This window comes from Rhinoraja longicauda, unplaced genomic scaffold (assembly GCF_053455715.1).
Source record: "Rhinoraja longicauda isolate Sanriku21f unplaced genomic scaffold, sRhiLon1.1 Scf000129, whole genome shotgun sequence".
In the NCBI taxonomy this organism is placed as follows: domain Eukaryota; kingdom Metazoa; phylum Chordata; class Chondrichthyes; order Rajiformes; family Arhynchobatidae; genus Rhinoraja; species Rhinoraja longicauda.
The window spans coordinates 47,041-74,107 of NW_027601347.1; the positions used below are offsets into that span (position 1 = coordinate 47,041).

The 27,067-nt window shown below is 44.9% G+C and overlaps 1 protein-coding gene across 1 annotated transcript in view; it reads right to left on the bottom strand.

Annotated features, from left to right (window-relative positions):
• Positions 1-21,023: 21,023 nt before the first annotated feature.
• Positions 21,024-27,067, bottom strand: part of LOC144590099 (sialic acid-binding Ig-like lectin 13) — a 36,702-nt gene continuing 30,658 nt past the window's right edge. The window contains exons 6-7 of the mRNA XM_078394962.1: positions 21,583-21,706; positions 21,024-21,086 (exon numbers count right to left, since the gene is read on the bottom strand). Coding sequence (XP_078251088.1) covers positions 21,041-21,086; positions 21,583-21,706 — 170 coding nt within the window. The 3' untranslated portion in view covers positions 21,024-21,040. The remainder of the gene's footprint in view (positions 21,087-21,582; positions 21,707-27,067) is intronic.

Here is a 27,067-nt window from a genome sequence, read left to right on the forward strand (position 1 = left end):
CAACCGGGAATATCGTGGGTTTATCTGTGAAATCTAATACACGAAGAAACGGCTTATTTTAGTGAAATATCACCAGATGTTGCCCTGTGACGGAACAGCACAGCTGGCAGTTTAGATGTTGTTAACTTGACCTTGGACTGGCTGGCTCAGCTTGAGGGAGCACTGCAATGGCGGAGAGGACCTCAGGTTCTCCATTTATGACGGACCTGATAAATCCAGTGGGGAATTCATGAGAAATTCCTCTCTCCAGTCGAGGGAACGCTACCTCATTCCCATTAGAAGGGCTTGTGGTGAATAACAGAGATGGATTTGTGAGGAACCAGATAAACACTGGGGAGAGAGGGGGGTCTGAAGTGGTGACGAGGGACATGGGAAGACGTGGAAGAAGTTCGAGTCTATTGTCAAATGCACACGTAGGGTGAGGTATAGTAGTGAGGTATAGTAGTGAGGTATAGTAGTGAGGTATAGTAGTGAGGTATAGTAGTGAAAATCAGCAGCAACACACGCACATGAAACACACAAAAACACATTTTGCATAAATTACACAAAAGATTATAAAAGAAAGACTGCAATAAAAACAGAATTAGTGCAAAAACACAATTATAAAAGAAAACAAGTCCATGCCAGTACATATTCATGCCAGATCTGCAGTGTTCCACTGCTGAAGTAATATTTGAGTTGTGTTGGTCGGCTCAAGAATCTGTCCAAAGTAGTAACAGAGCTGTGGTGTGGGACGACAGGCTTCTGTAGCTACCCACCTGTCGGTAGAAGCGAGAAGAGAGCATGACCCACATGATGGGGATCCTTGATGATAGTTGCTGCCATCTGGAGGCAGGACATTGGAGTTGCCATACTCCATGATGCAACCAATCAGGATACTTTCTTCAGTTTGGAGGAGTATTCGGAGAAGTACCAAATCTCCCTAAACTCAGGAAGTAGAGGTGCTGGTTTGCCTTCTTCACAATTGGATCAATGTGCTGCACCCACGACAGGTCATCCAGGAATTTGAAGCTACTAACTCTCCACCATCAACCCACCAATAAAAACCAGCACGTGGTTTCCCCACTCCCTCTTTCTGAATTCAACAATCAGGTTGACCTTAAGTTAGAAGTAATTGTTGCAGAATCGTTTAACCAGCCTTGTGTAGAACAGGAACCCTGCATGGAGCTAATTTGGGAGACACCATCTCTTTAAAGAGAAGTACATTTCTGTGCTGGCTTCAAGAAGAGAAGTGGATCACAGCTTCGAGTCATTCCCTCAGTGAATATGCCCAACTTTACATTGCACATGTGCAGCAAAAATAAAGAATATGTATCAGTAGCAGTAACCAAAGAGAAATGCAACAGAGGCTGCTGTAATTCTGCTATACACGGCTGCTTTTTCAATGTATTTGGGCAGAGAGGGAGGGAGAGTTTGGGGTGGTGGACAAGATGCAGATTGAGCAGGGTGTGTAGTCATAAAGCTACACAGTATGGATACAGGCCCTTCAGCTCACCTTGTCCATACTGACAATATTGGTATTCCGGGATGTTATTTGCCAACATTTGCCCCCTATACCTCCAAATCGTTCCTATCCATGTTTATGTCCAAATGTCTTTTAAAGTTGTAATTAAATTCACTTCCTTTCGTTCCTCTGGCATCTCATTCCAGATGTGGACTACTATCTGGGTGAAAAAGTTCCCACTGAGATCCTTCTTAAATCTCTCCCCTCTCACTTTTGAGTTTTAGCATCACCTACCCTGGGGCAAGGGCTGTGACTACTCACTTTCTCCAAGCCCCTCATTACTGCTGGAGTTGCAGTAACCCAGGCAAGTGGGGAATACATAGAACATAGAACAATGCAGCACAGCACCAGGACACTTGGTGCACAAGGTCTGTGCCAACATGCTGCCAAGACTAACTCGATCTGCCTGCACATAATTCATATCCCTCCATTAGCCATGTGCCTATCCAAAGTCTTTTAACTGCCACAATTGTATCTTCCTCCACCACCACCACCCTTGATAGCATGTTTCAGTTGCCTACCATCCTCTGTGTAGAAAAACTTGCCCTGCACATCTGCTTTCAACTTTGCCCCTCTTACCTTAAAACTATGCCCTCTAGTATTTTATATTACCTTCCCAGCAAAAACATTCTAATTGTCTATCCTATCTGTGTCTATTATAATCTCATATACTTCTATCAGGTCTCCTCTCAATCTCCAGTGTACCAGAGAAAACAATTCAAATCTGTCCAACCTCACTTTGTAATTGTTTCCTCCTAATCCAAGTATCATTCTGATAAACCTCCTCTGCAGCCTTTCCTTTCCACATCTTCCTTCTTTGGAGCAACCAGAACTGCACACAATACTCCAAACACGCCTGTAAAGCTTCATCATGACTTCCTGACTCAATGCTCTGACCAAGCACAGCAAAAGCCTTCTTTACCACGCTATCTACTTGCGTTGCCACCCTCAGAGTTATGGACTTGGACCCCAAGATCCCTTTGCATTTTCAATGCCGTTAAATTCCCCTTGCATTCGACTTCACAAAGTTCAACACCTCACACTTGCTGATTGAAACTCCAATATCCAATGTTTGATCACAGTCTGAAGTTTCCTCTTTCACCAGTGATGACTTGATTGTTTGTAAAGAATATTGTAGCATCCTGAGCTATTGCAAAGTAGATTACAAATTTGAGTCCCTCTTTGCTGTGTACATTACCTGAGCAATGTGTGATTAGCAACATGTTTCACAGTTGGTAACATAGCTGGATATAGTGCTGATGTTTTACTGATGATAATGGAATCAGTATCAGCACTGTAGTGAGATTGGACTGGAGGCCCATGCCAGGGTTTGACCATCAAACTGTGATACTGAGCTGTGGTTTGTGTTCATAGGGCAGAAGCAGTTTGTGTGACTTCCTACTTCCTGAATATCAGTTGTTGAGTGATTACACAGAACACTTACCAGAAACACGGAGCCGTGTTACTGGGAAGAAGCTGTAACGATCTTTGCTGTTGAATTCAATTCTGAAATGATAAGGACCTTCATCTTCCTGTTTGATGTTGTCTATAACCAGGGAACAGTTGCCATCTCTCAGGGTTCCAGACAGCCGGGTCCGATTGTGAAACTTTGATGATACTTTATCTGGATTCCCGGAGTGGAAGGCTAAAGAACTAGGGTTCCAGTTCTCATTGTTAATCCAGATTCCAATCGGTTTATTGTTCAGGTGTGATGGGTAACTATAGTGGCATGGAATCCAGGCACACAGACCCCTCTGCGCTGTCACTTCTGATGGATAGTTGGCTGTCCACTCTGTCGACACTGCAGCTGAGGAGGGAAGGGACAACATTAGGCACTGGAGGGCATATGGATCCACCAGACTCCATTGTGTAGGGATCGCATCCTGGGCATTGTGGAATGACAATATTTGTGAATACATTCTCATGCTTCTGTGCCTCTGAAAACATGAAGGGCATCTCTCATTGAGGGGCAGCTGATGCATCTCGCATGCACTGGCCCAGGGGAAGACCTTGACATCTCTCTGGCAGCCAGTGGGAACAGTGGTGGGTGGAGAGCAGTGAGAGACACAGGTTGTTCATCCCAGAGGCAGGTTTTAGATTCCCCTTCCGCTGTAGGGAGTCTCAAACTAAAGGCCACAGGTTTAAGGTGAGAGGGGAAAGATTTAAAGGGGACCCGAGGGGCAGGCTTTTCACACAAAGGTGGAGGGTATATATGACAAGCTGCCAGAGGAAGTGGTTGAGGCAAGTACAATAACAACATTTAAAATACTTTTGGACAGGCATGTGGATAGGAAGGGATAAATGGGCCAAGCTCATGGGTACAGAGAGAGTGAGGGATGTAGGAGGGATGGAGGTTATTCCCCATCATTGAAAATGTGTACAGACAGTCGGCCAGACAAACACAATCAAGCTGTTGCTGACGGTACCTTGAAGAATTGACAGCAAGAAGTACGATTTTCCCATCATTGTCCGATCCCACATATCCCGTCAGTTTCCCACTCTCCAGGTCTGGAAGAGAGAATAGTTAATGATATACGAAAATAACTGCAGATGCTGGTACAAATCGATTTATTCACAAAATGCTGGAGTAACTCAGCAGGTCAGGCAGCATCTCGGGAGAGAAGGAATGGGTGACGTTTCGGGTCGAGACCCTTCTTCAGAAGGTCTAATGATGGGTCTCGACCCGAAATGTCACCCATTCCTTCTCTCCCGAGATGCTGCCTGACCTGCTGAGTTACTCCAGCATAGTTAATGATATCTCTCCACCTGCCCGGCAGCTCGCGAGAGATTCAGACTTCTGCTGGACAGTGGGGCCGATCTTCACCTGATCCAACATTGCTACTGGGTGCGCTTGGACCCCACTGTTCCTCCAGAGTGGTCCCAGGTAAAGTCTCCCTCTGGAAGCCGGCCAGCTCCCAGCGCAGTGTCCTGGGTCAGGCCAGGGCCTCTCCCAGTGTTCAATCTATCCTGGAGATTGAAGGCTCTTGATGAGTATGGGTGTCAGGGGTTATGGGGAGAAGACAGGAGAATGGGGCTGAGAGGGAAAGATAGATCAACTATGATTGAATGGTGGAGTAGGCTTGATGGGCCGAATGGCCTAATTCTGTTCATGTGACTTATGAACTTATGTTCAGTAACCACTGCACTTACAGAATGGCTTTGACAGACAGCCTCAAACCCACCCATTGATGGAGTTGTCTCCCACAGTCTCAGACCCTGGAAACCAGGCCTGAAGAACGAGTTTAGAAATTTTCACAGTGATACAGGACACGGCAGGAGCTGGAATATTTGGTAAAAATAACAAAGTGCTGGAATAACTCAGCGGGTCAGGCAGCATTTGTGGAGGGAATAGACAGATGATGGTTCTGGTTGGGTCCTGCAAGCGGAGGATCCCAGCAAGGATGCCCGGCTCACCACCACGACAACAGAGGACACGCCCGCCATGGACCGAGCTCCTGCTCACCGCAGTCAGAGGACCAAGAATGGCCCGCCACACGCCGAGAATAGAGGACCACCGGTAGACCTGCTCTCCACCATAGACTCCAAACGTAGTCCTCAGCCACCGAGAGCAGGGAGGGAATGTCGAGAACAAAGGGGGGACCCAGAGGGGGGTCCAAGAATAATGGGGGAATCAATGTAAACCTCTTCCACACCCTTTCCAGAGCCTGTACATCCTTCTTACATTGGGGGCAACTATTACTCCAAATGCGTCCCAACCAAAGTCCTATAAAGCTGTATCATGACTTCCTGACACTTATACTCAATGCCCCGAACAATGAAGGCAAGCCTTATTCACCACTCTATCTTGTGTTGTTACAGGTTATGGACTTGTACCCCAAGATCCCTATGTACATCAATACAGTTAAGTATCTTTCCATTAATTGTATATTTTCCCCTTGCATTTGACCTCCCAAAGTGCCACACCTCACCTTTGCTGGTATTAAAGTCCATCTGCCATTTCTCCACCCATTGCTGTAGCTGATCTTGTTGTAGACTGTAGATTGCTGTATCTGTAGACTTTGACAGCCTTCCTCACAGATTGCAACTCCAATAATCTTGGTGGTGTCTACAAATTGGCTAACCAATCCATCGACATTTACATTTGAGTTGTTTATATATATATATCAGAATATACACACCACCAAGATTCTGATATATATATATACATATACATCAGAAACAACAGATGTCCCACACAGATCCCCATGGAACTACACTGATCACAGACCTCCAATTAGAATAATACCCTTCCACCACAAACCTCTGTCTGTGTGTAAGTCAGTTCTAAATCTAAACATGAACTGCAGATGCTGGTTTAAACTGAAGAAAGGCACAAAATGTTGGAGTAGCTCAGACTAGACGATGTTTCAGGTCGAGACCCTTCTTCAGACCAGTTCTTCAGACCAGTTCTTCAGACTAGTTCTTCAGACTAGTCAGAAGAAGGGTCTCGACCTGAAACGTCACCCATTCTTTCTCTCCAGAGATGCCTGTCTCGCTGAGTTACTCCAGCGTTTTGTGTCTACCTTCAACATGGATACTGTGCTTCTTAATCTTTTGGAGCAGCCCAGATCAGGAGTGAAATGTAAAGCTGGAGGGAAGGATATGGGTGGAAAGGACAGGGGAGAGGGGAAAGAAGGGATATAAAGGGGAAATATTGGACTGAGGGATGGGATATGAGCAAGGGTCCAAGTCGAGCGAAGGTGGGAGACTGTTTCAGGGGGGAGTGGACGAGGACTACAGGAGACCCCAGTGGCTGTGCCTATTGCAAATAGGTATACCCTCTTGGGAACTGTCGGGGCAGAAGACGTTTCCAGTCCGAGTGGCGGACCTGTTGGCAAGGATACTCGACAGGGGAGACCGAAGTCAGGAAGAGCCGTAGTGGTCGGTGACTCCATCGTCCGAGGGACGGACAGAAGATTCTGTGGCAGCAGGAGGGACTTGAGGATGGTCTGTTGCCTCCCTGGTGCCAGGGTTCAGCACATCACGGACCGGCTTCAGAAAATCCTAGTGAGGGAAGGCGATCAACCTGAAGTCATTGTGCACGTGGGCACGAATGACGTCGGGCGGAAGAGGAAGGAGGTGCTACAGCGGGAGTTTAGAGAGTTGGGAAAAACACTGAGAAGTAGGACGTCGAAGGTGGTTATCTCTGGACTGCTACCGGTACCTCGTGCTGGTGAGGCCAGGAACAGAGAGATAGAGGGTATGAATTTATGGCTGAGGGGTTGGTGCAGAGAGCAGGGATTTAGATTTCTGGACCACTGGGATCTCTTCTGGGCTAGGGGTGACTTGTATAAAAGGGACGGGTTACATCTTAACAGCAGGGGGACAAACATTCTGGCAGGCAGGTTTGCTAGTGTGACACCTGTGGCTTTAAACTAAGTAGTGGGGGGGAGGGGTTAACAAATTGTGAATATGAAGATGAGGTAAAAGGGAATGCAGGAGATATTGCAAAAGACTCTCGGAAGAATGGGAACAGAAGTTCTAGAGGGGAAAAGAAATTAAGGGCAGGGCCAATTGTGACCGATGTGAGAGGGGAGGTAAATACAGAAGTTAAAGTGTTGTACTTAAATGCGCGTAGTATAAAAAATAAAGCAGATGAGCTTGAGGCTCAGTTAGTCATGGGCAAGTATGATGTTGTAGGGATCACTGAGACATGGCTACAAGAGGACCAGGGCTGGGAACTGAATATTCAGGGGTACACAACGTATAGAAAAGACAGACAGGTGGGCAGAGGGGGTGGGGTTGCTCTGATGGTAAGGAATGATATTCATTCCCTTGCAAGGGGTGACATAGAATCAGGAGATGTTGAATCAGTATGGATAGAAATGAGAAATTGTAAGGGTAAAAAGACCCTAATGGGAGTTATCTATAGGCCCCCAAACAGTAGCCTCGACATAGGGTGCAAGTTGAATCAGGAGATAAAATTGGCGTGTCAAAAATGTAATGCTACGGTGGTTATGGGAGATTTCAACATGCAGGTAGACTGGGAAAATCAGGTTGGAAATGGACCCCAGGAAAGAGAGTTTGTAGAGTGCCTTCGAGATGGATTCTTAGAACAGCTTGTACTGGAGCCTACCAGGGAGAAGGCAATTCTGGATTTAGTGTTGTGTAATGATCCTGATCTGATAAGGGGACTAGAGGTAAAAGAGCCATTAGGAGGCAGTGATCACAACATGATAAGTTTTACTCTGCAAATGGAAAGGCAGAAGGGAAAATCGGAAGTGTCAGTATTACAGTATAGCAAAGGGGATTACAGAGGCATGAGGCAGGAGCTGGCCAAAATTGACTGGAAAGAGGCCCTAGCAGGGAAGACGGTAGAACAGCAATGGCAGGTATTCCTGGGAATAATGCAGAGGTTGCAGGATCAATTTATTCCAAAGAGGCGGAAAGACTCTAAGGGGAGTAAGAGACACCTGCGCTGACAAGGGAAGTCAGGGACAGCATAAAAATTAAGGAGAGGAAGTATAACATAGCAAAGAAGAGTGGGAAGACAGAGGATTGGGACTCTTTTAAAGAGCAACAAAAGTTAACTAAAAAGGCAATACGGGGAGAAAAGATGAGGTACGAGGGTAAACTAGCCAATAATATAAAGGAGGATAGCAAAAGTTTTTTTAGGTACGTGAAGAGGAAAAAAATAGTCAAGGCAAATGTGGGTCCCTTGAAGACAGAAGCAGGGGAATTTATTATGGGGAACAAAGAAATGGCAGACGAGTTAAACCGTTAGTTTGGATCTGTCTTCACTGAGGAAGATACACACAATCTCCCAAATGTTCTAGGGGCCGGAGAACCTAGGGTGATGGAGGAACTGAAGGAAATCCACATTAGGCAGGAAATGGTTTTGGGTAGACTGATGGGACTGAAGGCTGATAAATCCCCAGGGCCTGATGGTCTGCATCCCAGGGTACTTAAGGAGGTGGCTCTAGAAATAGTGGAAGCATTGGAGATCATTTTTCAATGTTCTATAGATTCAGGATCAGTTCCTGTGGATTGGAGGATAGCAAATGTTATCCCACTTTTTAAGAAAGGAGGGAGAGAGAAAACGGGTAATTATAGACCAGTTAGTCTGACATCAGTGGTGGGGAAGATGCTGGAGTCAATTATAAAAGACAAAATTGCTGAGCATTTGGATAGCAGTAACAGGATCATTCCGAGTCAGCATGGATTTACGAAAGGGGAAATCATGCTTGACAAATCTACTGGAATTTTTTGAGGATGTAACTAGGAAAATTGCCAGGGGAGAGTCAGTGGATGTGGTGTACCTCGACTTTCAGAAAGCCTTCGACAAGGTCCCACATAGGAGATTGGTGGGCAAAATTAGGGCACATGGTATTGGGGGTAGGGTACTGACAAGGATAGAAAATTGGTTGACAGACAGAAAGCAAAGAGTGGGGATAAATGGGTCCCTTTCGGAATGGCAGGCAGTGACCAGTGGGGTACTGCAAGGTTCGGTGCTGGGACCCCAGCTATTTACGATATACATTAATGACTTAGACGAAGGGATTAAAAGTACCATTAGCAAATTTGCAGATGATACTAAGCTGGGGGGTAGTGTGAATTGTGAGGAAGATGCAATAAGGCTGCAGGGTGACTTGGACAGGTTGTGTGAGTGGGCGGATACATGGCAGATGCAGTTTAATGTAGATAAGTGTGAGGTTATTCACTTTGGAAGTAAGAATAGAAAGGCAGATTATTATCTGAATGGTGTCAAGTTAGGAGGAGGGGGAGTTCAACGAGATCTGGGTGTCCTAGTGCATCAGTCACTGAAAGGAAGCATGCACGTACAGCAGGCAGTGAAGAAAGCCAATGGAATGTTGGCCTTCGTAACAAGAGGAGTTGAGTATAGGAGCAAAGAGGTCCTTCTACAGTTGTACCGGGCCCTGGTGAGACCGCACCTGGAGTACTGTGTGCAGTTTTGGTCTCCAAATTTGAGGAAGGATATTCTTGCTATGGAGGGCGCGCAGCGTAGGTTCACTAGGTTAATTCCCGGAATGGCGGGACTGTCGTATGTTGAAAGGCTGGAGCGATTGGGCTTGTATACACTGGAATTTAGAAGGATGAGGGGGGATCTTATTTGAAACATATAAGATAATTAGGGGATTGGACACATTAGAGGCAGGAAACATGTTCCCAATGTTGGGGGAGTCCAGAACAAGGGGCCACAGTTTAAGGATAAGGGGTAGGCCATTTAGAACAGAGATGAGGAAGAACTTTTTCAGTCAGAGTGTGGTGAAGGTGTGGAATTCTCTGCCTCAGAAGGCATTGGAGGCCAGTTCGTTGGATGCTTTCAAGAGAGAGCTGGATAGAGCTCTTAAGGATAGCGGAGTGAGGGGGTATGGGGAGAAGGCAGGAACGGGGTACTGATTGAGAGTGATCAGCCATGATCGCATTGAATGGCGGTGCTGGCTCGAAGGGCTGAATGGCCTCCTCCTGCACCTATTGTCTATTGTCTATAACAGGAGTAGGACAAAGAAGCAGAGTGAGCAGGGTGGTGGGAGATAGTCGTGGAAATATGTCCACAGCAGGATTATTAGGGGGCTGGGAAAAAGAAGAGGGAGGCAGGATGTATCACTTGCAACTGGAGAATTCAGTATACTTACCATTGTGCTGAACCTGTTGTCAAGTCCCTCATTCCTTTCTGAACAAGGACAGTGTTTTCACAATGTCCAGTCCTCACCCAGGAAGGTGTGGGTTGATGAGGATCACAGACAACCAGCTTCTCCTTTCAGCTGTGGCCGGTCAGGCCGAGGTACGTGAGGGGACTGGCTGAGCGTCCAGGGGAAGCTGGACATGAGTCATGAGTCTGTGGGATGCGGGTCGTGGTGGGGTGCAGGAAATGGATGGGGTGGCTTTGGGCTTGCGGTTCCTTTTCCTTTATTTAGAACAGAAGCTGCTAATTTGTCGACAAGCAGTTATCACTTCCGTCTCAGCAGAGCATGCAAACACGCTGGGACTATCCAAGTGGTTGACAAAAATAAATTGCAAAGCTTCAAGAAGACAGAAAGGGACAGGGATCGGTACAGCTTAAAATGTTTAAAGTCCTCTTCATGCGTTGTAATAATTCTGTGCTTTAAAGAAGATTGAAACTGAGCATGCTCGGCTGACATTCACTGCAGTTTACTTTAGTCAGATTCTGTTCTCTTGTCAAAGGACAAATGACAAGCATGCTCATAAGGTTGAAATGGTAACAGGACATTTGCTTATCTGTAATGTTGTGGAATTGGGCTCTGTTTACTCTGCTGTGTCTTTTGGAGGTGCACAATTTATATTTGTTATAAGACCATTTGGAAGAAGGAAAACCTCTAAAGTGCTTGCTCTGGTAAACAGATCAAAAGGAAAGTCTGTTTATAAGGAGCAGATGATTCTTTGTTCATTGAGCAATCTCCTAGATTGTTCCCAGTGATCACTGTATGTCCTCATTCTTTAGGGATCCGAGATGTCCTCATTCTTTAGGGAACGGGGGTTCCCCTCTCCCATCACAGATGAGGCCCTCACTTGTGTCTCCTCGGTACCCCACAGCACCGCCCTTGCTCCCCCTCATCACAACAGACACAGAGACCCCCTAGTCCTTACCTTCCACTCCATCAGCCGTCGTATACAACACATAACCAAACAATATTTCCGCCACCTCCAACGGGATCCAACCACGAGCCACATTTTCCCATCTCCGCCCCTTTCCGCCTTCCACAGAAACCGTTCCCTCCGCAACTCCCCGGTTAACTCATCCCTTCCCACCCAAACCATCCCCTCCCCAGGTACCTTGCCCTACAACTGCAGAAAATGCAACACCTGTCATTATACCTTCTCCCTCGTCTCCGTCCAGAGACCCCGACAGTCCAGGTGAGGCAGAGGCTCACTTACACCTCCTCCAACTTCATCTACTGTATTTGTTGTTCAAGATGTGGAGTTTTATACATCGGTGAGACAAAACACAGACTGGGCAAACATTTCACAGAACACCTTCGTTCAGCCCGCCTGAACCTCCCTGATCTCCTGATTGCTGCACACTTGAATCCTCCTTCCCATTCCTACACAGACCTTTATGTCCTCGGTCTCCTCCATTGTCAGAATGAGACTAAATGCAAATTGGAGGATCAGCATCTCATATTCCGCTTGATTTCTCTCACTTCAGGTAGCCCCGGCACTCCCTCTATCTCTATCTCTCCCTCATTCTACAAACAGCTCTCAATGGCATGTTTCCGTTATCATCGTTACTTTTTTGCAGATCTTTCATTCATTGTTCTTTATCTCTCCACATCACCGTCTATATTTCTCGTTTCCCTTATCCCTAACCAGTTTGAAGAAAGGTCTCGACCTGAAACGTCACCCATTCCTTCTCTCCAAAGATGCTGCCTGTCCCGCTGAGTTATTCCAGCATTTTGTGTCTATCTGAGAGTCCACGATCATGTGTGCTGGTGACAGGCTGGTGATGAATGAGTTGGATGGAGTCAGCAGTTCACAACAGGTATGTTAGACGCTGGTTTAAACCAAAGATAGACACAAAAAGCTGGAAGACAGGGAGGGGCGTGGGGGCCAGAGGTGGTTACAGCGACAGGGATGGGTGTAGAGGTTGGAGGTATTTACAGAGACATGGATATGTGTAGGGGCTGGAGGGGTTAAGAGAGATAATGATGAGTTTAGGAGTTGGAGGCGTTTCCAGAGATAGAGAGGAGTGTAAGGGTTGGAGAGGTTTACATAGAGGAGTGTAGGGGTTGGAGGGAATTACAGAGATAGGGGTTGGAGGGGATAGAACGTTGGCTGGACTTGGGGAGTCTTGAGTGCAGGTTTAAAAAGAGTGCAAACAGCAGTTCGCAGTCTTTGAGTATAAGTCGGGCAAAGCACATACCTTCAAACTCATCAGAGGAAGGAAGGTTAGGAGTGAGTGTGGGGATTGGCTGAACAATTAGATTGGAAGATTGGTAATTTGGACAATTAGTCAATTTAGCAACTGACAAAGCAAGGCTTGTTCAAGGGGTGTGGTCCTGTCGAGGGAAGTGCCCTGTGAGAAAAGTGTGAATCTTTGGCTGTGAGTGCCCTGTGAGAAAAGTACAAGGCTTTGGCTGTGAGTCTTCGGCGTGGAGGCTGAGGGAGGAGGCCACACCAAACGTTGGAGAGGGTGAGACGCAAGAAGGAAATGTCAGGCAAGCTGATTCAGTGTGATGCTTGCAGGATGTGGGAGGTCAGGGACACTGCTGGTGCCTCTGGCTGCTACAAGTGTGAGAAGTGTATCCAGGTACAGCTCCTGAAGGACCGTGTTGGGGAACTGGAGAAGCAAGTGGATGACCTCAGGTCTGTCTGAGAAACTGAGTCGTTCCTGGACAAGTCCTACAGTGACTGGAAGAGAGAAGGTGGGTGACGGTGAGAAAGGGAAGGAAACTTGGAATGCAACGGTCCCGGGGTGTGAAGCTGTCGTGGAAGAAAGGTGTTGCCACACTGAGTGGTGATGGTGACGGGGGATTTCACTATGCAGGTAGACTGGGAAAATCAGGTTGGTTCTGGACCCCAAGTTTGTAGAGTGCCTCCGAGATGGATTCTTAGAGCAGCTTGTAATGGAGCCTACCAGAGAAAAGGCAATTCTGGATTTAGTGTTGTCCAATGAACCTGTTTTGATAAGAGAACTCGAGGTAAAGGAACCGCTTGGAGATAGTGATCATAATATGATTAGTTTTAATCTGCAATTTGAGAAGGAGAAGGTTAAATCGGAAGTGTCAGTGTTGCAGTTGAACAAAGGGGACTATGAAGGCATGAGAGAGGAGCTGGCCAAGGTCGACTGGAAAGGGATCCTAGCAGGAATGACGGTGGAACAGCAATGGCAGGAATTTCTGGGCATAATCCGGAAGACGCAGGATCATTTCATTCCAAAGAGGAAGAAAGATTCTAAGGGAAGTAGGAGGCAACTGTGGCTGACAAGGGAAGTTAGGGATGGAATAAAACTAAAAGAAAAGATGTATAACACAGCAAAGAGTAGCCAGAAGCCAGAGGATTGGGAAACTTTCATAGGACAACAGAAAGTAACAAAACGGGCAATACGGGCTGAAAAGATGAAATACAAGGGGAAGCTGGCCAAGAATATAAAGAAGGATAGTAAAAGCTTCTTTAGATAAGTTAAGAGAAAAAGAGTAGCAAAGTCAAATGTGGGTCCCTTGAAGGCAGACACGGGTGAAATTATTATGGGTAACAAGGAAATGGCAGAAGAGTTGAACAGGTACTTCGGATCTGTCTTCACTGAGGAAGACACAAACAATCTCCCAGATGTACTGGAGGACAGAGGGACTGAAAGAAATTATCAATAGGCAAGAAATAGTATTGGGTAGACTAATGGGACTAAAGGATGATAAATCCCCTGGGCCTGATGGTCTGCATCCCAGGGTCCTCAGGGAGGTGGCTCTAGAAATAGTGAATGCATTGGTGATCAATTTCGAATGTTCAATAGATTCAGGATCAGTCCCTGTGGATTGGAGGATAGCTAATATAACCATATATAAGCATATAACAATTACAGCATGGAAACAGGCCCATTCGGCCCTACCAGTCCACGCCGACCACTTTCTCTGACCTAGTCTCATCTACCTGCTCTCAGACCATAACCCTCCAATCCCCTCCCATCCATATACCTATCCAATTTACTCTTAAATAATAAAATCGAGCCTACCTCCACCACTTCCACCGGAAGCTCATTCCATATAGCCACCACCCTCTGAGTAAAGAAGTTACCCCTCATGTTACCCCTAAACTTTTGTCCCTTAATTCTGAAGTTATGTCCCCTTGTTGGAATCTTCCCCACTCTCAAAGGGAAAAGCCTACCCACGTCAACTCTGTCCTTCCCTCTTAAAATTTTTAAAACCTCTATCAAGTCCCCCCTCAACCTTCTACGCTCCAAAGAATAAAGACCCAACCTGTTCAACCTCTCTCTGTAGCTTAAGTGCTGAAACCCAGGCAACATTCTAGTAAATCTCCTCTGTACCCTCTCCATTTTGTCGACATCCTTCCTATAATTTGGCGACCAGAACTGCACATCATACTCCAGATTCGGCCTCACCAATGCCCTGTACAATTTTAACATTACATCCCAACTTCTATATTCGATGCTCTGATTTATAAAGGCAAGCATACCAAACGCCTTCTTCACCACCCTATCCACATGAGATTCCACCTTCAGGGAACAATGCACAGTTATTCCCAGATCCCTCTGTTCCACTGCATTCCTCAATTCCCTACCATTTACCCTGTACGTCCTATTTTGATTTGTCCTACCAAAATGCAGCACCTCACACTTATCAGCACTAATGTTATCCCACTTTTCAAGAAAGGAGCAAGGGAGTAAATGCGGAATTATAGACCAGTTAGCCTGACATCGGTGATGGGAAAGATGCTGGAGTCAATTATTAAAGAGGTAATAATGGTGCATTTGGATAGCGGTGAAAGGATAAGTCCAAGTCAGCATGGATTTATGAAAGGGAAATCATGCTTGATTAATCTTCTGGAATTTTTTGAGGACGTGACAAGTAAAATGGATGAAGGGGAGCCAGTGGATGTAGTGTATCTAGACTTCCAGAAAGCCTTTGATAAGGTCCCACACGGGATATTGGTGAGTAAAATTAGAGCACATCGTATTGGGGGTAGGGTGTTGATATGGATAGAAAGTTGATTGGCAGACAGGAAGCAAAGAGTAGGAGTAAACGGGTCCTTTTCAGAATGGCAGGCAGTGGCGAGTGGAGTGCCGCAAGGCTCGGTGTTGGGGCCGCAACTGTTTACCATATATATTAATGATTTGGAAGAGGGAATTAGAAGCAACACTAGCAAGTTTGCGGATGACACAAAGCTGGGTGGCAGTGTAAACTGTGAAGAGGATGTTAGGAGGTTGCAGGGTGACCTGGACAGGTTGAGTGAGTGGGCAGATGCGTGGCAGATGCAGTCTCCTTAGGCCCCCTCGGTCATGGCTGACCATGGGTGATGCATCCTAGTTGGCTGCTTGCTCCACACCTCGGCTAGAGCAGCGTCGCTTGTGGCTGAAGAGACCAATGTGGGAGTGACAGTCTCTGTGGCAAAGGTCACATTTGTGTGTGGTCTCTGGTCTGTTGAAATTGCTGCGCTCCTTTCTGCATGCCCGCTTGTCTGCCGCTGCGTTCATCAGTTTCCCTTCCCCCGTTTTGAGATGTTGGTTCAGGGTACCTCTCCACCTCGTGCGGTCAGCTGCAAGGCTCTCCCAGGACTCCACATCGATGTCGAGCGCCTTCAAATCTCTCTTGCAGACATCCTTGTAACGTTACTGGGGGCGGCCGATGGTTCTCCTCCCAGATGTCAGCTCTCCATAGAGGATGTCTTTTGGAATACGGCCATCCTCCATGCGGTGGACATGGCCCAGCCACCGCAGCCTGCGCTGCCTGAGTAGAGTGGACATACTCGGAAGGCCAGCGCGAGACAGAATCTCGGCGTTGGACACTCTGTCTTGCCAGGATATACCCAGGATACGGCGGATGGGGGGGAGGAGGGGGTGGTGATGGGGGGATGAGAGAGTGGGGGTGGGGGAGAAGGGGGACAGTGGGGGTCAGGGAAGATGGGAGAGTGGGGGGTAGGGAGGGGGGGATAAGGGGGATTGAGTAGGGGGTTGAGGGTGCTACACCAATACAGGAAAGGCTTAGGTCCAAGGCTCGGTCACACCCTCTCCCCTGTACTGCCTTTAATTGCGCTCCCCTTCCCCTGGAGGAGCACGGTACCACAGTGAAGGAGAAAAAAGATGGCCGCTGGCAGGAACGTCAGTGGCTCCCTCTCCTCCCCCCCCCCCCCCCCCCCCCCCCCATTGAGATTATTATTATTTTTAACAGACAATTTATTTTAAAGGAAAAAATCGATCTCCCCAGGTCGCAATGGAAACCCTAGGAGGAACGGGCCCAACTTGGTCTAGTCTTTCCTACAACTATAGTTTCTTGACTTGATAATCCAAGTTCTAAGCCTTCATCCTGAATAAAGAAATACTTCAATACTGGATGAGTACAACAGATTTATTAAGTAATCTTCCCGTGAGGATCTCCAGATACAATGCTAGTGTCTGAAAAGATCTCAACTGGGGAGAGGGAAAGAACAACTTTTCCACGATTGTTTACTTTTTATACAGAAATATAAAAGGGGTGTAACAGATGAAATTAACAACCAATTGCAATTCCAATACAATTCCCATAGTTACAGAGAAAACAAAACCATTAATACAGGTCACATGCTTTTGGAGAAACGCATCAAATTACCTGGAGTGGATTCGAAACTTCCTACTTTCACACACATCCATATAAGGAGTTGTTATTGTGGAATCAGGACCTTATCTATCCTCCCACAGCTGCATGGCCTTGCTTCTAACTGTTTCAATACACAAGCTAACACTATAAGACAAGGGAGTCATTTAAGAGCAAAGAACCCCTTTAGCGCCTGTCTACTCCCTATCACTCCTAGACGTACAAACACATTCCATCCCAATGATAACATCTTGTTGCAGAACAAGCATCCATTTTACTGCTTTCTACTGAAAATAAGCATTCATTTTATATTAGCTAAAACAACAACAAAAGTAACCTTCTTCAACCATCCACAACAAAATATAATAATAATAATAATAATATATTTATTTTATATAGCGCCTTATCACATGCTCAAAGCGCTTTACAAATACAATTAACATAGAGACAAACAGACAAACTATCCTGACGGAAAAGCGGCGAATACTCAACGCCAGCGTCCTCTCACGTCAGGGTCCGGCAGCAGACATCAAAAAGCACAAGACACACAGATACAATTTTTTGCACAAAACAGCCATCACAGTGATTGCTCCAGGCATACCCTCACTGTGATGGAAGGCAAAGTCTTATCTCCTCCTCATTCTTCTCCCGTGGCGCCACGAGGCAATCGAGGCTCCCAACCCCTTGAAGCCCCCACCGGGCGATGGAAAGTCCCAGGGCCGAGCCGAGCAGGCCGATGAAAGTCCTAGGCCCCCACCGGGCGATGGAAAATGCCGCGGCCGAGCCGAGCAGGGCGATGAAGGGCCTGCGGGCGGGTTGATCGTACCTCGCGCTTCGGGGCGGTCGAAGCTGCTACGGCTGGAGCTCCCAAAAGCCGGTCGCCAGCCAGGGACCTGCGAACTCCCGATGTTACGGTCTGCAGGGCCCACGGCCGAAGCCTCCGAGATGGTAAGTCCAGGCCCTGCGACCGGAGTCTTCGAGGTCGATCCCAGCTGGAGGCCGCCGACTCCACGATGTTAGGCCGTAGCGCGAACGGAGATACGACACGGTAAAGGTCGCATCTCCGTTGAGGAGGAGATTGAAAAAAAGGTTTCCCCCAACCCCCCCACCACCCCCCTACATACACAGAATTAAAAATAAAACAAAACGTACATTTAACAACGACAATGACAAAAAAAACACAAAAAAAAACGGAGAGACTGCCGGTGAGCCGCAGCTGCAATATCAATATCTTTAATTAACCATACCAACTAAGAGCATAGATTCTCAAACTGACCCTAATCCTACCTCAGCAATGGAACACTATGGATCTCTTGAACTAAAATAGACCATTTTTGCTCCAATGTCGGAGATCAGGAGAGCGAGCAAATGTTCAGTTATATATTTATTTCTCCAGATAATTAATTAAAGTGCTTTCTTGTTTACCATTTGTAATAAGAATGATAATTGAAGAAAGAATATATATTCGCTGGAATTTAGAAGAATGAGAGAGAACCTAACTGAAACTATAAAATTCTGATGATTTTGAACAGATCAGATGCAGGAAAGATGTTTCTGATGGTGGGTGGTCCAGAACCACGAGTTGTAGTCTCAGGATACAGGGTATGCCATTTCAGAATGAGGTGTAGAGACATTTCTTCACCATAAGATTGCTGAATCTATGATGTGGTCTACCACAGATGACAGTTGAGCTGAAATCATTATATATGCACAAGACAGAGTTTGATTTTGTAATGGAGACACAAGAGACCGAAGATGCCGGAAACTGAAACAAAGAAAATGTGCTGAAGTATCTCAGCGGGTCAGGCAGCATCTCTGGAGGGAATGGACAGTCAATATTTTGGGTCGGGACCCTTCTTCAGACTGATGGATTTGGCAGGGAAAGGTGGGGCTGGGACAAGGGTTAGGTGGGCACATGGGAGGATGGTGATTGACAGATGGGTGGAGTAAGTGACAAAGGCTGAAGGTGAAATGGAGACAAAAGGGTGTCAGATAAGAAGAGAAGAGGAGGAGTGAAAGGTCAGAGGGAGGGATATGGGTGGAAGAGGACAGGGAGAGAGGTAAGAGGGGATAAAAGGGAAATATGGGACACAGGAATGGGAGATGGATGTATGGAGATCCTGGGGATTGATTTGTGGCACTAATTCCTGTGGTTTCTCTGAAGATGTTGGAATTCCAAACAGTCCTCTCCCGTGACATTCCCAGAGCGTGCATTTCCTGTTCCTGATCCAATTATACATTCGCGTATATGGACGTTTCCACCGGGCAGTTTGCATAAATATCTTCATGAAATTGCTTCATGTTCATCATGGTTTTGGGGTCCTTCTGACCTTTGTCCTATGACAGAAATGGAAATAGACAGAGTGACAATTGGTAGCACTGGGAATTGCTATGTCCAGGTCTCTGGAGAATACTCCACCCACAATAGGCAGCAGAGGTAGAGTTACTGCTTTACAGCGCTAGAGTCCCAGGTTTGATCCTGACATCGGGTGTTGTCTACGGAGTTTGTGCATTCTCCCCGTGACCTTTGTGGGTTTTCTCTGGGTGCTCCGGTTTTCTCCCACACTCCAAAGTCGTATACAGGTTTGCAGGTTAACTGGCTTCTATAAATTGTCCCTAGTGTGCAGGATAGTGCTAGTATATGGGTAATCGCTGGTTGGCATGGACTCGGTGGGCCGAAGGGCCTGTGTCTGCGCTGTATCTCTAAACTAAACTAAATAAATGCCGATAATCATTATATAACAAACAATATATATAACAACTACAGCATGGAAACAGGCCTGTCCGGCCCTACCAGTCCACGCCGACCATTCTCCCTGACCTAGTCTCATCTACCTGCACTCAGACCATAACCCTCCAATCCCCTCCTATCCATATACCTATCCAATTTACTCTTAAATAATAAAATCGAGCCTGCCTCCACCACTTCCACCGGAAGCCCATTCCATACAGCCACAACCCTCTGAGTAAAGAAGTTCCCCCTCATGTTACCCCTAAACCTTTGTCCCTCAATTCTGAAGCTATGTCCCCGTGTTGGAATCTTCCCCACTCTCAAAGGGAAAAGCTTACCCACGTCAACTCTGTCCGTCCCTCTCAAAATTTTAAAAACCTCTATCAAGTCCCCCCTCAACCTTCTACGCTCCAAAGAATAAAGACCCAACCTGTTCAACCTCTCTCTGTAGCCTAAGTGCTGAAACCCAGGCAACATTCTAGTAAATCTCCTCTGTACCCTCTCCATTTTGTCGACATCCTTCCTATAATTTGGCGACCAGAACTGCACACCATACTCCAGATTCGGCCTCACCAATGCCCTGTACAATTTCAACATTACATCCCAACTTCTATACTCGATGCTCTGATTTATAAAGGCAAGCATAACAAACGCCTTCTTCACCACCCTATCCACATGAGATTCCACCTTCAGGGAACAATGCACAGTTATTCCCAGATCCCTCTGTTCCATTGCATTCCTCAATTCCCTACCATTTACCCTGTACGTCCTATTTTGATTTGTCCTACCAAAATGCAGCACCTCACACTGATCAATAGTGGGTTTGATTGTATGATTTCAGTCTGAGGGCAACAGGTGGGAGCACTGGGGAGTAAACTCCTACCTCTCTGAGAGGTGGTTCTGGGTTCAAGACCCTCCTGCTGTGTCTTTAACACAGAAACCAAGGCAGACACTCGCAGGCAGTCATGAGGGATCATCACTGTGTGGTGGGGCATTGCTGAGGGAGTGTCACACTGCTGGAGGGGCTGCAGATCCCAAGCTGTGTTGGGTTTGATTAGTTTTTAGTTTTAGTTTTAGAGATACAGCAAGAGTTGTAGAGAAACATGCCCTTCGGCCCAACAAGTCCGCACCGACCAGCGATCCCCACACATTAACACTATCCTACACACATTAGGGACAATTTACATTTACACTAAGCCAATTAACCTACAATCCTGTACGTCTTTGGAGTGTGGGAGGAAACCGAAGAAGTCGGAGAAAACCCATGTAGGTCACGGGGAGAACGTACAAACTCCATGCAGGCAGCACCTGTAGTCAGGATTGAACCTGGGTCTCTGGTGCTGCAAGTGCTGTAAGGCAGCAACTCTACCACTATGCTACCATGGATAATGGAGCTGTGTGAAGAAAGGTGAAGCAGTGTTGTACCAGTATCCACCTTGCTTTAGTCTCAGTGGCCAGTGAGAAAGGAACCACTGTGATACAGGCATCACTCAGGATAGTTGTTACCTGGGCTGTTTCAGACCGTGTGGGGTGCGTTTCATAACGTTCCTCCTGCACCTGGCTCTCTCTCATCTGCACGGTTCAAGATTCCTGCCTTGTCACCATTCTCGATGCATCCACTGAAGGTCTAAGAGCAGAGATGAAGGCTTTGTTAACCCACAGTATCAGAAATGTTCCTTACCGGGGAGGAAATTATTGACTATATATGCATTTGCGTTATTTTGTTAATGGGCCTGTAAAGCTGCAGCAGATAAGCCTTTCATTGCTGGTACATGTGGCAATTAAACACTCTTGCATCTACCAACCTGCACAACCCTCAAACCTACCTCAACCACAGAGCACTATGGTCCACCTCTTGCACTACCATGGACTATTATTTTCTTTTCCAATTATGTTTTTGCAATGATATATATTTTTTGCAGTCCTTTTTCTTTTCAAATATTATAAGTATAATTTGTTTTTGAATGTTTGTCTATGATGCTGTTGCAAGCAAGATTTTTAATTGTCCTTGTGTCTCTGTAGTTGTGCGTATGAAAATAAGCCTGAACTTGAACTGAACAGCTGGAGTTGGGTGGGAGGGACGGAGGGGATCTCAGGGACAGGGACATTGGTCAACCACCCACCTGTCTGTTCTCCATGGGGATTTGAGAATGAAGCAAATCACAGCTGATAGGATGATCAGGAACAAAACCCCTGCTGCAGTAGCCAGTAGGATGACTGGTAACGTCTGCCCATCTTTAGCAGGAACTGAGGCCAAAGAGATGGTTATTAGTGATGGTGTTCACAGTTCCATTAACTTGTTCTCAAAAAGACCCACCTCTCGTCCACAGTAGCCTTCAGCAACCCACTACGTTTAACTATACACAAATACAGCAGTTGTTGAAAGTTCAGAATATGGTGTTACAGTGCTATAACATTAAAGTTCCAGAGAAAAAAAATCCAATATCTGCAATAAAGTAGGTTGTAAATTTGGGACCACGCTAGTTTACGGGAGGATTGTTCAGTCCGGAATTAGTTTGGGGACTAATTACATGGAGATAATTAAAACTTGAAAGCTGTGTAAGGTGGTTAGAGTACATCATCTGACTAGACACCCTCCAACATACCTAATAACCCACTTCAAACAACTTCTGAGTAAAACGACAGGAAGTGATTGAAATAAGTGATGTGTGTAGGAAGGAACTACCGAAGATAGGTCTTATTGAGGTCATCATATTGAGGTGTATTGATCTTATTGAGGTATATCAAATCATGAGAGGAATAGATCAAGTAGATGCACAGAGACTCTTGCCCAGAGTAGGTGGAGGGATATGGACCAAACGCAGGCAGGTGGAACGAGTGTAGATGGGATATGGTGGCCGGTTGTGGGCAAATTGGGCAGAAGGGCCTGTTTCCACACTGTATCACTCTAAGACTCTATGACTCTATAGACACAAAAAGCTGGAGCAACTCAGCGGGTCAGACAGCATCTCTGGAGAAAAGGAATAGGTGATATTTTGGGTCGAAACCTTTCTTCAGACTGAGAGTCAGGGGAAAGAGAAACAAGAGATATAGACAGTGATGGAGAGAGATATATGGAACAAATGAATGAAAGATATGCAAAAAAGTAATGATGGTAAAGCAACAGGCCATTGTTAGCTGTGTGCGAGGCAAGAACGAGTACAAAGAGACTCAACAGGATGACTTTGACCTTTCCGTGAAGGTTGGAGAGGTTTTCCGTGAAGGTCAGAGATAAGCAGCAGCCAGAAGCAGCAAGAGCAAGTACTGGCTGGTAAGTGAGTCAGAGGGAAAGCAGATTTAAAAAGAACGCCCAAGGCTCAGGCTCAAGTAATTTACAAATTAGCCCTAAAGTAGTTGACTAGGTAACAGATAAAGAAGTGCAGCTGTAGCAGAGCGGCCTTGTTGGGACCACCCTTGTTGCGAGCGGCCTTGTTGGGAGCGGCCTTGTTGGGGGCGGCCTTGTTGGCACCACCCTTGTTGGGACCACCCTTGTTGGGAGTTGGGAGCGGCCTTGTTGCGAGCGGCCTTGTTGGGACCACCCTTGTTGGGGGCGGCCTTGTTGGGAGCGGCCTTGTTGGGACCACCCTTGTTGGGGGCGGCCTTGTTGGGACCACCCTTGTTGGGGGCGGCCTTGTTGGGAGCGGCCTTGTTGGGACCACCCTTGTTGGGGCGGCCTTGTTGGGACCACCCTTGTTGGGGCGGCCTTGTTGGGACCACCCTTGTTGGGACCACCCTTGTTGAGGGCGGCCTTGTTGGGACCACCCTTGTTGGGACCACCCTTGTTGGGGGCGGCCTTGTTGGGACCACCCTTGTTGGGACCACCCTTGTGTGGAGCGGCCTTGTTGGGACCACCCTTGTTGGGGGCGGCCTTGTTGGGACCACCCTTGTTGGGGGCGGCCTTGTTGGGAGCGGCCTTGTAGGGACTACTCTTGTTGGGGGCGGCCTTGTTGGGACCACCCTTGTTGGGGGCGGCCTTGTTGGGACCACCCTTGTTGGGACCACCCTTGTGGGGAGCGGCCTTGTTGGGACCACCCTTGTTGGGACCACCCTTGTTGGGAGCGGCCTTGTTGGGAGCGGCCTTGTTGGGACCGGCCTTGTTGGGGGCGGCCTTGTTGGGACAACCCTTGTTGGGGGCGGCCTTGTTGGGACCACCCTTGTCGGGGGCGGCCTTGTTGGGACCACCCTTGTTGGGACCACCCTTGTTTTTTATTTTTTTATTTTTTTTATTTTTGAAAAGCATATGTACAAATCGAAATTAAAAAAAAACACATTTGTTACAAAGTTCTTACATAGCTTCAATTTTTAAATTTTTGAAGAGAGAAAGTAAAAATAAAAATATAAAACTATAAACTTGGGGAGAGAGAGTAAGAGGGTTAAAAAAAAAAAAAGGATCTAACAATAAAAATTAACGGGAGTAGATCCGGGAGACAAAAACCACAGCTGTACATCCAACCCCCAACTCAAGTTTCAACTTTTTATTTAAATTTTATTTTAGTCCTGTGCCAAACCCATTTACTTTTCTAAAAATTCAATAAATGGAGACCATATTTTTAAAAATAACTCAGGTTTGTCGATTAAGGCAAACCTTATTTTTTCCAAATGCAGGGTCTCTGTCATTTCCATAGTCCACATTTTAATTGTGGGGGTTATTGGTTTTTTCCAAAATTTAAGTATTAGTTTTTTCGCAGTTATTAGACTGTAATCAAGAAAATGTACCTGACTTACTGTAAAATTTGTAGTATGTTCTGATAATCCTAATATAATTAATTTTGGGTCCATATCTAATTTTTTATTAATAACTTTAGAAACTATTTTAAAAATCTCCAACCAGAAGTTTTGCATTTTTATACAAGTTACGAAAATATGAGTTAAATTAGCTTCTTGAAATTGACATTTATCACACATAGGAGAGATACTAGGAAAAATCCTATTTAATTTCGTCTTCGAATAATGTAATCTATGTATTATTTTAAATTGTATTAAGGAATGTCTAGTATTCAATGAACATTGATGTATATGTTGTAAACTTTCATCCCATATATCTTGCATTATAAATTGATTCAATTCGTCCTCCCATGCTCGTCTATAAGATTCTGATGACGGAATGTCAATGTCAAGGAGAATATTGTAAATAAAATATATTAATTTATTTGAGTTATAATGTCGATTCAGGCATACATCAAGTGTTTCTGGACCTCTAAACTTATATTCTTGCATATATGATTTTACATAATCTCTAAGTTGTAAATATCTAAAATAATTATTAACATGTAATCCGTACTTCTGCTGTAACTCCTGAAACGAAAGAAAAGTTCCCTTATGATAAAGATCTCCCACCCTTTTAATTCCATAACTTTTCCATTGAGCAAAGCCTCTATCTAAGACAGACGGTTTAAAAGAAGGATTATTCGCAATAGGAAGGAAAACAGATAATTTACTCAATTTTAACGTAAGCTTTAATTGTTTCCAGGTACGGATAACACTATGTATAATGGGATTACCTCCATATGTTTTTTTATTTAAATTTATTGGAGCTAAGAGGATCGCACCAATATCGAATGGTAAGCAATCCTCTTTCTCCATCTTTAACCAATCCGGTTGTTGATCAGAGTCATCCAACCAGCAGGTTATATTTTTAATATTAACCGCCCAATAATAAAATAAAAAGTTAGGTAAAGCAATTCCTCCATTAATTTTAGACTTACATAAGTGTCTTTTATTTATTCTATGAGTCTTGTAGTCCCAAATAAAATTAGTAACAATTGAATCAATTTTTTAAAAAAACTTTTTTGGAAGGAGAATCGGAATTGCTTGAAATAAGTATAGTAGCTGTGGAAGAAAGATCATCTTTATAGCATTACTACGACCAACTAATGATATAGGAAGTGTTTTCCAAAATTGGATATTTCTGTGTAATTTAGCAAGTAAAGGAGGAAAATTTGATTTAAATAAAGAAGTATATTTCCTAGTCACGTAAATTCCAAGATATTTAAACTTTTCATAGGCAATTTTAAAAGGAAATTGTTGAAGTATGGCCGGATTATGCTCCATTATTGGCATAATTTCACTTTTATACCAGTTAATTCGAAACCTGAAAATGAACCAAATTGAGTTATGAGATTTAATAAATTCGGAATGCTAATTTCTGGCTTTGTAATATATATTAATACATCATCCGCATATAAAGAAATTTTATTGGTTGTATGTTTAGTGTTGTAGCCATAAATATCTGAATTTGATCTAATACTCTCAGCAAGTGGTTCTATAATAAGGGCAAATAAAAGTGGTGATAGTGGACATCCTTGTCTACAACCCCTAGCTAAATGAAATTTAGATGACAGCATTTGATTAGTTAATATTCTAGCTGTTGGGGATGTATATAAAAGTTTCACCCATGCACAAAAATTTTCACCTAGTTGAAATTTTTCCATCACTGAGAAAAGATAGGGCCATTCTACTTGATCAAATGCTTTTTCAGCATCTAGCGAGATGATTGCTAAATCTTCATTTAATAGTCTATTTGAATAAATTATATTAAACAAGCGTCTCAAGTTGAAAAATGAATATCGTTTGGCTATAAAGCCTGATTGATCGGGGTGTATCAATTTGTCTATAACTAGACTTAATCTCTGAGCTAAGATTTTCGCTAATATCTTCTGATCAGTATTTAAAAGAGCTATCGCCCTATACGAACCAGGGTCTTCAGAATCCTTATCTTTTTTAGGAATGAGGATTATTGTTGATTCAGTCAGAGTTTGTGGCAATCTCTGTTGTTTAAAGGCGTGACTATATACAGTTTGTAAACGTGGAGAGATCAACCCACTGAATTTTTTATAAAATTCATTATTTAAGCCATCAGGGCCAGGAGTCTTCCCATTTTTCATGGATTTAATAGTCTTTCATAGTTATTTCTGCGCCCAGTAAATTTCTATCACTCACATTCAAACCAGGAAGGTTACATTCCTGCAAAAACTTTTGCATCTGCGCAGAAGTATCTGTTATTTTTGATGAATATAATGACTGATAAAATTGCAAAAATCTCTGATTAATATCCTTAGGTAGTTTAAGCAAATCTCCATTTTCTGATCTAATTTTATGAATTGTAGAATCATCTTCTAATTTACGGAGTTGATGTGCTAGCAATTTCTGTGGTTTATCTCCAAATTCAAAATGTTTTTGTTTAGTATATTGAAAAAGCCTTAAAATATGAGCTGAAAGGATATAATTTAACTTATATTTGAGAACTGCAATTTTATTATGTATTTCAATAGAGGGAGCGATGGCATTTATTATGTCTAACTGTCTTATCTGACTTTCCAGGTCATTCTGTTCAGCTCGGTTCTTCTTGTTTTGAGACGCTTGAAAAGCAATAATACATCCTCTTACAAACGCTTTAAATGTTTCCCAAAGCAGGGACGCAGGTGTTTCAGGAAGGTCATTTGCATTAAAAAAAATCTCAAATTGCGATTTAAGATAGTCATAACATGCTTTTTCATTTAAGATTTGCGGATTAAATCTCCAATTAGTCTGTTTCCCCGTTACTCCTTGGAGTTTTACCCTAAATGTTAAAGGGGCATGATCGGATATAATAATATTATGATATTTTGA